General features: G+C 30.4%; 1 protein-coding gene across 1 annotated transcript; it reads right to left on the bottom strand.

The window, feature by feature from the left end:
* Positions 1 to 722: 722 nt before the first annotated feature.
* Positions 723 to 1,424, bottom strand: J4E78_010574 (uncharacterized protein; the record flags this gene model as incomplete). The annotated part of the gene is made up of 1 exon (XM_049371150.1): positions 723 to 1,424. The coding sequence occupies one exon, from the start codon at positions 1,422 to 1,424 to the stop codon at positions 723 to 725; it is 702 nt and encodes a 233-aa protein (XP_049217092.1).
* Between the last annotated feature and the right edge of the window lie 12,434 nt (positions 1,425 to 13,858).

Genomic DNA, 13,858 nt, shown 5'->3' with positions numbered 1-13,858 from the left:
GAAGTCGGTCGAGTTCCGTGCGCAGAGCGATAGCTAGGGGGATATCGACCCTCTTAAGCTCAACGTTGCTGGGTGAGGAGCTGGTCGGTGCAACGCAAGTTCGAGCGATGGTGAAGTGATCGAGACACATATTGGCACTTCGGAGGGCTCCAACCGCTTTGCAAAAGTTTTTCAGAACACGTCTTAGTCGAGAGACTACCGTAGAGATGACTCCAACATCCTGTGCAGAGCTCGCGTAGGATATGTATGAGGTCGAGAAATTATGCTCAAAGATTACTTTGCCATTCCAATCGTGTAAAGACCGAGACGTGGGTGCGATACCGCCAAGGCCACAAAACTTTTGGATCAAAGTCGTAACATCGTGTCGCTTGGACATCCATGGAGAGCTCAGCGGGGTAGTAACATTAGAATCCAGGGGCGTCCGTGCCAGACTCTGTGAGTCGAGGTCCTGAAATAGTTGATCTGGGGGATCACAATAAATCCATGGAGCATCATTTGCCTCCTCGGTGAGAAGCCCAGCAATTTCGGACCGGCTATGACCCACATCAATAAGCTCATGCAACCAATCATACTTGTCTCGAGCCACGTTATCGAACTCGTGTTCCAAGAGCTGTCGCACGGCATTCAAATCCCGACGCTCCAACGCTTGTGCTAGAACCCCCGGTGGATAGCGATCCTGTGGTGAATGCGGTTCGCGGACATCTGTCATCGCAAAAGACTAATTAGCCTGCTTGTGGCACTCGACGGTACATATTAGACTGACCTGAGAGGGACTGGCGGTCCACGGATTCGTCGAACCCCAGAACCACGTCGCTATCGAGCAGCCTTGCTGACACGACGTAGAACGTGTCCAAGTGTGTCTGCAACTGGCCGGGACGGCGCCATGTCAGTTCCACAGCGGTCTTGACAGTCACCCATTTTGCCACTCCAAAAGATGTGTATACCGGTACAGACTTGTCCACCTCGAATTGGCCGGTCTTAAGGCCACGACCATACACCACTCCATCGCCAATTAGGTTGTACCTTCCTGGCGCGCGCCTTGCACTGACTGGCTGATCCACGATATCGTCGTCGTCGCACGAGAGGAAAGATATCTCTTCCATATCGGCGACCAAGGGACCGAAAGCGTATGACACTTTGTTTGTGCTGGTGGGGGGAGTCAGAATGCTAAGTTCTGCAACCTGGAAATCGTGCCGTGCCGAGACATGTTGTAGAGAGGAGTTGCGAGGTTGTGCGCGTGGCAGGTTGGCTTCGTTCTGGTGCTCGAATGTCGCCTCGGGAGTTGGTTGAGGTGGGTACAGCCCTATGTACCGCTCAGTCGCTGCACGTATGTCCTCATCTCTGAGGTAGTCCATCAAAAGCTCCATGGCCTTGACCCGATAGCCATCGAGGAGCTTTTGCGCCAAGACATAGCGATCGGCCATTGCGCGCGATGTGCCCAGGTGAAGTGATCCTATCGCACTCAACCCTGTACGTGCGCGCAACTTCAAGATGCGCACAATAGCGCCGGGTTAGGCGCACGACCAATGCGACGCTCTACTTGGAAGGCATGATGCGTAATGTGCTGGCGACGCTGGTCGTGTGGTGAATCGTTGTTGCCGTGTAATTGCGATGGAGTAACTGTCGATGTTCGCATGAGCCCTGCGCGCCGTAGAAGGATCAAGTGGGGTAAGTCTCCAGCTTGCGTATCATCAACGCGTTCGGACGTGGCAAAGGCGTTGCTTACATATCCTTGTGAGACGCTATGCTGCTTGCAATTGAGCGGTAGCAATGCGGCACATCTGGAGAGCGGGACCATCACCGCGATTACGCCTATGCGTGTCGGGCGATATGTAGAAGCACTCGAAGAAAGCTATCCCGCGTTTGATACAGATAAGTCGGTCACGCTGTCAGAACACGTCAGGCTAATGTGTCTGTCGCGATAACAGAGGTTCAACAAGCGCATTCCCCGCAAGGTCCCACCCACAAGGCTTCAGCGGGGACGAGTTCCTTCAAGCAGTTCCGCCGCCAGCGCCGACTGCGCCGTTGCATCCATGCCGACCACCATATCAGCCGCCCTCCCCTGATGTTTAACGGGCGTTCGAGCGCGTGGGCATAATGCGCGAATTGCAATGCATGCGAGAGTTCGAGCCACCCGCCCAACCTGCACCATCAGCGCCCGCGAATCACGGTCAACAGAGTGACGCACCCAGACCCATTGCAAACCAAGGCGATCCGAGCGACAAATTCCGAGTGGAGGGCGTCTGGGCCAGGATGGCAATCAGCATGTCACTTGATCTCGGCGGATCGGGAGAGCAGTTCTTCCAAGCCTTCCAGCATTGGGCGACAGAACGGAAGTGCGGTGACAACCTGGACCGCCAGGGATTGTCGATGCTGTTAAGAGCGGACGGGAACGTTCCCGAGAAAGAAGCATACTACCTCCGTCTTGATCAAGGTGAGCTGGAGAAGCGCTGGAAGATGGCCGTGAAATGGATTTGAATGAACAAAAGCCCGGAAGAGCCGCACCTGTTTGCGACGGTCGAGATCACGGACGGGTAACGAGCTTGCTGTCGCACGATTCCGCCATAACCCGTCGTGCTACTAGTTTCACAGAGACAGGATGAATCGGCACAAGACAAAGTTCTATAATGCGCAAGTTAGCGTTGTTGCGCGCGACAAGCTAAGCGCACGACTTTTAGGCTATCGCGTAAGGCAACTAATCTTAAGAAGCGCATCGCGACTAGAACTAAGATAAGTTTAGAGAATGCTATTCTACGTGCTATACCTACCTAAGAGAATGTCTTAGAGCTACTAGGTCTAAGTAATTTTTAGTAAGAGTAATAAGTACTAATAAAAAATAAAGAGTAGCTCTAAAGTAGTAGCTCTAAGGCTTTTAAACTTTACTACTTAAGAGTCTAAATAAAATCTAAGTAAGCTATTTTATATAGAATTACTACGTAAATTTAATACTATACTTAGCTTATTAATAGCTACTTATATTATAAAGTTATAGAATAGAGAAGTTTAGAGCTAAATTTTAAAGTTTTTTATATAATTACTATACTTACTACTAGTATAGCCTATATATAGCTAGAATTTAGCGCTTATAGCTAAATTTTAATATCTATAGCTAAATTTTAGGCTTAAATTAAAGCTAAAATTAAATATTTATAGTTAGAATTAGTTACTAAATTAAGTACTTAAAATAAATACCTTTATAGCTAGAGATTAGTACTTTTATAGCTAAAAAAAAGCACTTTTATAGCTAAATCTAATATCTATAGCTAAATTTTAATACTTATAGCTAAATTTTAGACTTAAATTAAAGCTAAAATTAAACGCTTATAGTTAGAATTAATTACTAAATTAAGCACTTAAAATAAGTACTTCTATAGCTAGAGATTAGTGCCTCTATAGCTAAAAAAAAGCGCTTTTATAGCTAAATCTAATATCTATAGCTAAATTTTAATATCTATAGCTAAATTTTAAACTTAAATTAAAGCTAAAATTAGATATTTATAGTTAGAATTAATTACTAAATTAAGTACTTAAAATAGATACTTCTAGTATTAAATTTAGTACCTTTATAGCTATATATACTCTATTATACTTAGTATTAGTAGCTAGCTAATCTAGAATATTATTTCTTTAGCTCTAGAGCGCACTAGCTCTACTTTCTTTTATTATATTTTACTACTTAATATTTTTACTTTTCTATTTATTTTCTTACTAAATTACGCCTTAAGTACTTACTTTATCTTACTATAGTATACTATTTTTATATTTACTTACTTATACTCTCTTTTCTACTAGAATTATATTAACTAAGTATACTTACTTTAAAATTAACGCGTCTCTACTATAGATATAAGCTCTACTACTACTTTAATCTACTTTTTTACTACTTCTATACTTTTATAAAAAGCTTAGAGTACCTAATTTCTTTAAGTCTAGTAGTAGTATAATAACTACTAGCTCTTCTATATACTAAAGTACTACTAGCTTTTCTAAATAATAAAGTACTACTAGCTTTTCTAAACTATAGAGTACTACTAGCTTTTATAAATACTAAAGTACTACTAGCTTTTCTAAACTATAGAGTACTACTAGCTTTTATAAATACTAAAGCATCTTACTTTCTACTATACTTTTCTACACTAGCACTATTACTATATACTATAGTAATCTTATATAGATAGCTAAGTAGCTATTCTATAAATTTAAAAAAAGTACTATTTATATTAGGTCTCTTATATAGCTTATTTACTACTATACTAAGAAGATTATAGTTATTTATAAAAAAAAAGAATATCTTAAGAAATTAGCTATATACTATAAGTAAGAGGTAACTAAAGCTAAGAGTAAAGTTAAATTATACTATAATAAAGTATAGAGTATATATAGAAATAGTAAGTAAGAGATCTTAAGAGTTAAGTCTACTATAAATAAAAAAGACTTTTTTAGTTACTTTTTTAAATAGATATCTACTACTACTATAATTACTTACTTATATATTTAGTACTAAAAGAATTATAATTAAAATTATATTACTTCTATCTTTTTAGAATTTACTATCTACGTACTATTACTTTATTATATATAATATAGTAGTATAGCTACTACGCGTCTACGCGCTTTAAATACACTAATTCTAAAGTAGATTATTTCTAATACTTTAATAAACTAAATATTTAGCTTATAAGTAAAGCTACTATTATTATTATATAGTAAAGTATATAGTACTAAAAGAATTATAATTAAAATTATATTACTTTTATATTTTTAGAAATTAGACTTTATATACTTTTATAGTATTATATACCTTATAGTAGTTTAGCTACTATACGCCTATACGCTTTATATATACTAATTCTAAAGTAAGTTATATTAAATACTTTTTATCTATTAGTATTAGATATATAGACTTTAAGTTAAAGTCTGCTATAAGTAGTTTATGCTACTCTAGTTTTTAGTACTTACTTAGGTTAAAGTCTATAAGATTCTCTAGATAATGTCTAGGTTAAAGTTCTAAACTTTAATTATTTTATAGGTATTCTATAACTACTAATTCTTTTAACTTTATATAAAGTAGATATACTTCTATATAAGTAATAATATACTTATACGTTCTATATAATTCTAACTATAGAGTAAGATACCTGCTAGCCTGTAGTTAGAGTGCACATAAGTACTAAGAACTATTTACTTCTTATCTAGATATAAAACCTTTACTATTTAACTTTAATATTAAACTTTACTATCTAGACTAGATATAAAACTTTTCTACCTCTATATAATACGTACTTTTAGTATCTATACCTAACGTAAATCTATTATATTTATTTAAGTAACAAAACCTTTATTTTAAATATTACTATATCTAAGTATAAACTTATTATAAAATTTATTACCTTAGTTTTTCTATTCTACGCGCGTAATAAGTAGGCTAGAGTCTATAATAAGATATAATATATTATACGTATATAATAGTAGCATATTACGTAAAGAGTATATTAAAATAGATAGATTTAGTTTACGTTAGGTTATTTTGTATATAAAGGTTCTTATAGAAGGTAGAAGATACACTAAAATATAACTACTACATATATAGAAGAAAGTCTATATTACGTAAGTGTAATATATATTCTAGAATAGAGTTATTATTTCTCTATTCTAGCTACTATATACTAAAGCTTATTAATTATCTTCTACTTTACTATTAATAGTAAGTATACTGTTAGTATCTAAATTAGTGTTATTAACTTTAGTAGTATTATTAGCGTTAATAATAGTTCTATAGCTTTTAGCAATCTTATAAAGTATACTTTTACTTACTTTAATATAACTATAGAGTTAAGCTACTTCTACTTTAGCTATATTAACTTTATCTAAAGCTCTAGCTGTTTTTAGCCTTTCTATTATAATATTACTTTATAGCGCTACTACTATCTTCTCTAAGTAGACTATTTCTACTTAAGTATAATATAACTCTTTTTAATCTATATATAGCTTTTCTACTAGGCCTTTTACGCGCTTAAACTCTACTTTAATTTCTATAGAAATATACTTAAAGCTTAATATTCTATAGTAAGTATATACTAACTTTTTACTATTCTAAACTAAAGTAAAAGTAGCAACGCGTTTTAATAACTACATAGAAAGAGATAATTAGTATAAAGTATAGACGTAAATAATATTCTTAATAGATACGTCTTTTAATAGCGTAGTAGTACGTATAGTATATTTATACTTAGCTAAGGTAAAACTATCTAGTAGCTTTCTCTTACTTTAGAGAGGCTCTACTATACCTACAGCTCTAGTTCTAGACGCTATATCTATTTAGTTATAGTAGACTAGAATATTAGTAAATATTACTAGCGTAGAGCTTTATTACTTATAAGATAATTATAGATATATAATAATAGAAAAAGATATAGTAGATATAATATAGAAAGAAACTAGAATAAGAGATACGTTACTATAACTAAGTTTAGCTCTCTATATAATAGTATATAACGCTAATATTAGAGATTACACTAAACGTGTTTAAACTTAGTATAACGCAAAACTATTATATTTACTTATACTTTAAAAATAATATATCTTTACTTAAATACCTCTTCTCTACTATATCTCTAGGCTTTATAGTACCTACTAGACGCTACCTAACCTAAATATACCTATAACTATTATTTAGATTATAAGACTAGAGTAGAAACTATAGACTTTTTAAGTTATTATAAATATAGTTCTATTTCTCTATATCTTTAAACGTAAACTATTCTAATAGTAGAAAGTATCTCTTTATTAGTATTATTATTATATTCTTAATTATATCTAATAGTAGTACTACGTATTTATTGCACGTAATAACAAGATTATACTACTCTAGAAATATTACCTTCTATAGACTCTTAATTTAACTATTCTTAACTCTCTCTAGTAATAGCGTAAAAGCGCTAACTCTAAATAATATCTTAAAATAGCTCTACCTTTTTCTATACGTTATAACCTTATTAAACTTTATCTATTCTCTTCTATATGTTTACCTCTCTACGTTCTAACTATATAGTACTTTTAGTAGGTATATTTTTATAAATATTGTAACTCTCTATTCTAGTCTTTCTCTACTACTTTTATTCTAGTGCTCTTTAATAATATATTCTATTTCTAATCTATTTTTATAAAGCTTAGTATATTTAATATAATATTAAATAGTTACGTATAACTTTACACTCTCTATAAGCATTACCTTATTATATTTCTTTTTATATACTCTCTAAGATTATACGTTAAGGCTATAGATAGAAACTATATTATTATACGCTAGTAATATAGTGTTATTACTCTACGTTATAATCTATAGTAGCTCTAGTTCTTTAGCAGCTTACTACTACTAAACTTTTATTAGTACTAACTAGTTTTAGAATACTTTTTTTAAAGTAACACTACGCCTAGCGTAAATTAAATTCTCTACTATAGCTAGACCTATCTTTTCTTACCTTTTTACGTACTCTTAGTACGTAAGCTACTTTCTATTTATTCTAACTTTTATATTAGAGTTATTTAGTAGCTTCTAGATAGAAGCCTAGTACTTCTTCTAGTGCTTTAATTTCTTAACTTAGTGTTTCTCTATTACTTATTTTATACTACTATCTAAGCCTTCTTTTTAGCGTTATTATTTCTTTAGCTAGGTTATTATTTTATCTACTATATTCTTAGCTATCTTTAATATTATATTATCTATAAGAGTAGTGCTATTTATATCTACTTCTATCTTATCTTCTCTAACTTTAGCTTTATTCTAAACTAATATTAAAAGTACTAGTATTACGCCTATAAGTGTAAGTGCGTTATACTTATTAGAAATCTATAATACTAGATTCTTCTACGTAATACGCTTATATATTTATACTATAGTATAGAATAGTAACTAAGATATTAATAACTTCTAAAAAGCGCTACTATTATAAAACTCTAACTAGTAAGTATTAGTATACTCTTTCTTTAGAAATATATTATTTACTATAGCAGTAAATTTATAAATACTATTATTCTAGCTATTTTAGTACTTACTAGATATAGTAATAGGTAGAAGTATAAGTATACTTATAGAAATAGAACATTTGCGTTATATACTAGCGCCTACTAGCCTATAACTCTCTTTTTATATCTAGTAATAATAGAATTATACTAATTATTAACCTATACGTGCTAATTTAGTACTTACGTTAGACTAGTATACGCTATCTTACGCTACTAATTACTAGCATAGCTACTTAATCTAAGTTTTAGACTATAATACTAAAGTTACACTATTTTTAAACGTATAACCTCTATAGTTATAAGGTCTAGAACTACCTATTTACACTTTAACTACTCTAGCTATACGTTTCTATAGCTATGTTAGAGTTAGTAAAACCTTATTTCCTCTTTTTCTAAACGCTAAGACACTATTAGATAAACTTCTACAACGCGTCTTTTTACTATTATAGCATTTTTTTAGTTTACTCTAAATATAACTCTATTTATAGCAACTAGCTTATCTATTCTATATTACTTTACTACTACTTATAGTAGTTACTATATACGCTAATTTATTTACTTATTTACTTTAAAATTAGTATTATAATTAGGCTGCTATTAATGTTATATTAAATTCTAGAAATTTTCTTTAAAAGACTAATCTATTACTATAGAAGCCTAGCACTATTTTTATTTACCTACCTACCTCTAGAACGCTTACTATTAATTAGTTATTATACTTATATTTATACTATACTCTCTCTTATTACGCCTCTTTCTCTACTATTACTATAGAATTACTAGAGATCTTCTACTATTATAAGAAATAGAATATTCTTATCTATAAAACCTATAAAATTACTATTCTACTAAATAAGTTAGTAGTTTACCTTAGTATGTACTAGAGTCTAGTAGTAGATAAACGTTGCACTATTATTAACTATCTAGCTTCTATTATTCTATCTTTATACTAACGTTACTCTAATTTTATTCTTCTACCTATTCTAATTAAACCTATTAAGTTTATCTTTATAGTAGATAGATTAATATATACTATAATAGAAGATATCTTTTCTAGAATATACTAGTATATTACTATAAAAGACACTACGCAGAAACACTTACAAACTTATATCTATACCTACTATTACGCCTTTACTAACGTAGATATAGCTAAATTATATAGCTCTAGTGTAATAGCTTTTTTCTTAAACTATACTACTACTATATCTTACTAGCGTCTATTTAACTATATAGCGTTTAGTACTACTACTACGTTCTTCTTTAAGGTTATCTAGCTACGTTCTACTACTATAGTACTTAGTAATAACGCTTTTAAAGCTATACTAGCTAGTACTAAGAAGTGTAAATTAGAAGAGTTTACTAGTATTTATAATATTCTTTCTAAAGAGAGTAACTAGCGTTATAATATAAGCTTATAGCTTATCTATATAAATTTTACTACTTATATAAGTAGTAAATTTAGTGTAGAGCTTCTTAAGCTTATAGCGCTACTTTTTAAGAAGATAGAGCCTCTTAAGTAGTTTCTAGCAAACTACGTCTTAAGTATAGTATAAATATAGATAGCTACTTATAACTACTTCTCTTACTATATCTAGGCTATAGTTATACATAAGAAAGAATTCTATAGTTAGTTTACATAGCTTTTATAGTTATATATATATAACTCTATTTTATATACTAGCTTTTTTTAAGCTATTATTCTTTACGTATAGCGCTTATAGTACTAACTACCTAGCTACCTTCTCTACTTCTAGCTTACTCTCTAATAGCTTATAGCTTTCTAAGCTTTTAAGAACTATATTATCTTCTTCTATATACTCTATCTACTTATTAATACTAGCTCTAACTAGATAATACTTACTATAATAAAAGTTCTTCTCTATAATCTATAGCTCTTATTACTACGCTAAAAAAGTACTCTAGATAAAAAGAAACTTTTACTACTTATGCTTTTTACTATTCTAGGCGTTACACTAAATAGATATAAGTAGGCCTAGTTTTATACTACTAATCTATTAGCTATAAAGAAATTTACACGTCTAGCTTTTATTTACTAGCTATAGTTAGACTTTAAGTCTACTACTACTTCTAATAATAATAATATTAATAAAAAAAAGTCTACTAGCGTATTAACTATAGAAGAATTAGATACGCTATAGAGCTACACTAATAATAAAGTAGAAGCTACGCTTCTAAAGTAAAGTTATTTATAGTTAATAGTTAATTATATAATACTAATATAGTAGATTATCTTAATAGTAAAGTATATAAGCTGCCTCTAGTACGCTAACTATATAGATAGATTTATAACGTAGTCTAGTAACTAGCTTATCTACTATAAATTTACGTTAAGTATATTAAATTTCTAAAATATAATCTACTATCTCTAGGCTTAGATTAAGAAATAACTATGTAATCTTTACTACGTTAATACGCTTAATAAACTTCTTTCTATTACATATACTACTCTTAGTAGTATAGAGTCTATATTATAATATAATAACTTATAGTTAGTATTTAATAAGTCTAATAATAACTACTTTATCTAGCTTAGAGAATAGATTATACGTTGCGTGCAAACGCTAGCTGCTAATAAGAAAGTAGCTACCTAATAGTATTTCTCTCTTAACTCTACCTTCTATAACTCTAACTTTATTTATTATATTAGAAACTATATCTAGTGCCTAAACAAAGATATAGTAGCATTAGCATATCTAATCTTAGGCGCGCTTACTTATAGCACTAAGTTAATAAGTTACTATATATAGAACACTATAGGTAGTAAAATATATAATATTTTCTTTCTTAATAGGTTAGTGTTACTAGCGCTATAGTACTATAAGAGTTTTAATTATAATAAGACTTTAAAACCTATTTACTAATTTCTACTATAACCTATAGGTAATATCTTTATCTATTATATATAAATAGTATTATCTTTCTATAGGCGTTTATAGTATAATTTTCTAGTATATTATTTACGTAATCTCTTTATAATAAGTTCTATACTTTTTCTATTCTATACTAGTATAGTATAAGAGACAGCTAATTACCTTAGTAATAGACTTTACCTTATTACTAAGAAAGCGTTAGGCGTTAGAATTAAGCTTTACGCTATATAGTACATCTATATTACTATTAGGCGTAAGATTAACTATAAGAATATAGCTCTTTACATTATATTAGTAGTAGAGGTCTAGAATATATTTTAGAAAGAAAAGGCTAATATATTAGAAAAGTAAGCTAGCTATAGAGTATAGATTAGAACGTTTATATATACGCAAGAAGTAGGTAGAATTTTTATAGTATAGTATAAATATAACCTAAAGACAAGTACCTAGTACTATACGTTTCTTAGATTTATACTTATTAAGGTTTTAGTGTATAATAATAGTAGTAACAGCGTAAGCTAGTTTAATAACCTAGCTACTACTACGCTAGAAAAGACGTTATTAGGCTATTACACTAATTTCTACTATAGTATTAAGTATAAGTTTAATACTATCTACTTACCTAAACTTTTTATTTATATCTATAGCGTAGCTACGTAGTTTTATAGATTATAAAAGAAGGTTTTACTTAAGGTTATTTAGAGTAAGTTAGCTACTATAGCCTACGTAGCTACTACTAGTAGTAGTAAGAGCCTAGTGTTTAAGCTCTTTATAAAGCTTCTAGAGTATAGTATAATATTACTTATAGTGCTACTTATAGCGCTAAAAGCTAATCTAGTAGACTATCTTTATAGTCTTAGTATATACTTTATTTTATAAAACACTAGTAATAATATAGATAAGACTACTAACATTATTATTACTATACCTAAATAGGTTATAACTTTATTCTTACTAAAGGCCTTTCTTTAACGCTAATAGTCTATCTAACGCTTCTTACGTATTATTATTAATAAAGTCTACTATATATTATAAGTAGACTTTATCTTTTACCTCTATATCTAGGCTCTAGGCTACCTAACTACTTATAGTATACTATTAACTTTTTTTATAGCTACTCTATCTTCTAATAATAAAGATAAGATTTAGTGCAAATTATACTTTAATCTATCTTCTATTTACGTATTTTAAGAATTAACTAACTACTCTAATCTAGCCTATTATATATACTATATAAATATGCTGCTTACTAGTAATAAGGCTATCTAAAAGCATATTACTACAAACGTTAATATTAATAAAGGCTTATAAAGCATTATCTACGTAACTAATTACTCTAGCGTTATAGTAATAAGTACTAGACTCTAGTATTTAGGCATCTATAGTAGTATAATATTATTAGAGTAGAAGAGTATAATATAACGCTTTCTTGCTAGAGACAGCTGCCTTCTTATTACTAATACTACCTATAGATATAATATTTATAATCTATCTATAGTATCTATCTATATTTATAGGTACCTAGATAATTCTTATAATACTATCTAGTAGTTAGAATAGTGTAGCTGCGCTAGCTAGGCTGCATTAGCTATTATTATACTAGCTTCTAGTTTTTACTTCTTTCTCTACTACGCGTTTCTACGTAATTAGCGTTAGATAGCTATACTTACGTTATCTATAGAATAGATAGTTATACGCTATTATTATAACATTATTCTTAAGTATACTAATAGCATAGTTTAAGGTAGCTTAGTATATAGCCTAAATAAGTAAAAATATAACGTCTACTTATAGTACTTATACCTAAATAATATTATATTTAATGCAACGTTAGCTATTATAATATTACTATAGTTAAGAATAGTGTTATCTCTCTTTCTTTACACTTCTACCTCTAAGGTAATATCTATTATATCTTTACTTTCTACTCTACCTATATTAGTGTTTTATAAAATACTTTACTAGATATAAGCTACGCTTTTAACACTATCTTCTACTATTATCTAGACTAGTTTACTAATACTTCTTTATAGTAGCTCTAGTATACTATCTATAAATAAGTAATAATAATAGCTAGATAATATAGTTACTAGTATAGTAGCCTTTACCTACGCAGCTAGGTCTATATACTACGTATATATTTCTACTACTATAGTCTACTAGTAGACTTATTATATAGCCTACTTTGTCTAGAGCTTACCTTAGAATTATATAGCTAGTAATTCTATAGCGTTAAGTAACTATAGCAGAATTTAGTAATAAGTAAAAGAGTTTAAAAAAGATTAACTTAGTTAGACTAACTCTAGTAGGTATTACTTCTATTACTAAATACCTTTCTAATATTATAAGTAATAAGTAAAAGTAGTTACTATAAGTTAGAACGCTAAGGTATAATAGTCTCTAGGCTATAACTTTTGTTATACTTATATAAACGTTATTACGCTTATATTTATCTTTCTCTAGACTTATAATAGACATTTTACTAAAGTATAGTATAAGCGTATAGAGGTAGTTAACCTCTATAGTAGGCTAGACGTATATCTCTAGCCTAAATTCTAGATAAGATACTTTTTGCGCGTGCAGAAAATAGACTAAAATTACTATATTTACTAACTATACGTAGACTAGCTATACTTTATAGAAAAGTATTTTCTTAAAAGCTACGTAGATAAGTTATAAAACTCTATAGGTAATTTTAATTTAGATAAGTAAGCGCCTAATAACTCTACGCCTATTCTACGCCTATTCTATATATATAGCTCTATAATCTAGATCTTACTATAAGAAAAGAGTATAAGATAGAAAAGTAGTAAGCGTAATACTATCTTATATTATTTTAGTTTACTTTAGTAAAGAAGAATTCTATCTATAGAAAAACGTTTAGGTAGATATACTTATAGGCAACGCGCTGTAAGGTTATAACTTCTTATACTTTACTA

This window comes from Alternaria triticimaculans (genome assembly GCF_023758025.1).
Source record: "Alternaria triticimaculans strain BMP 0046 chromosome Unknown scaffold_35, whole genome shotgun sequence".
NCBI classification, from domain to species: domain Eukaryota; kingdom Fungi; phylum Ascomycota; class Dothideomycetes; order Pleosporales; family Pleosporaceae; genus Alternaria; species Alternaria triticimaculans.
The sequence above is the reverse complement of the archived record's forward strand: the minus strand, read 5'-3'. Positions and strand labels throughout refer to the sequence as shown.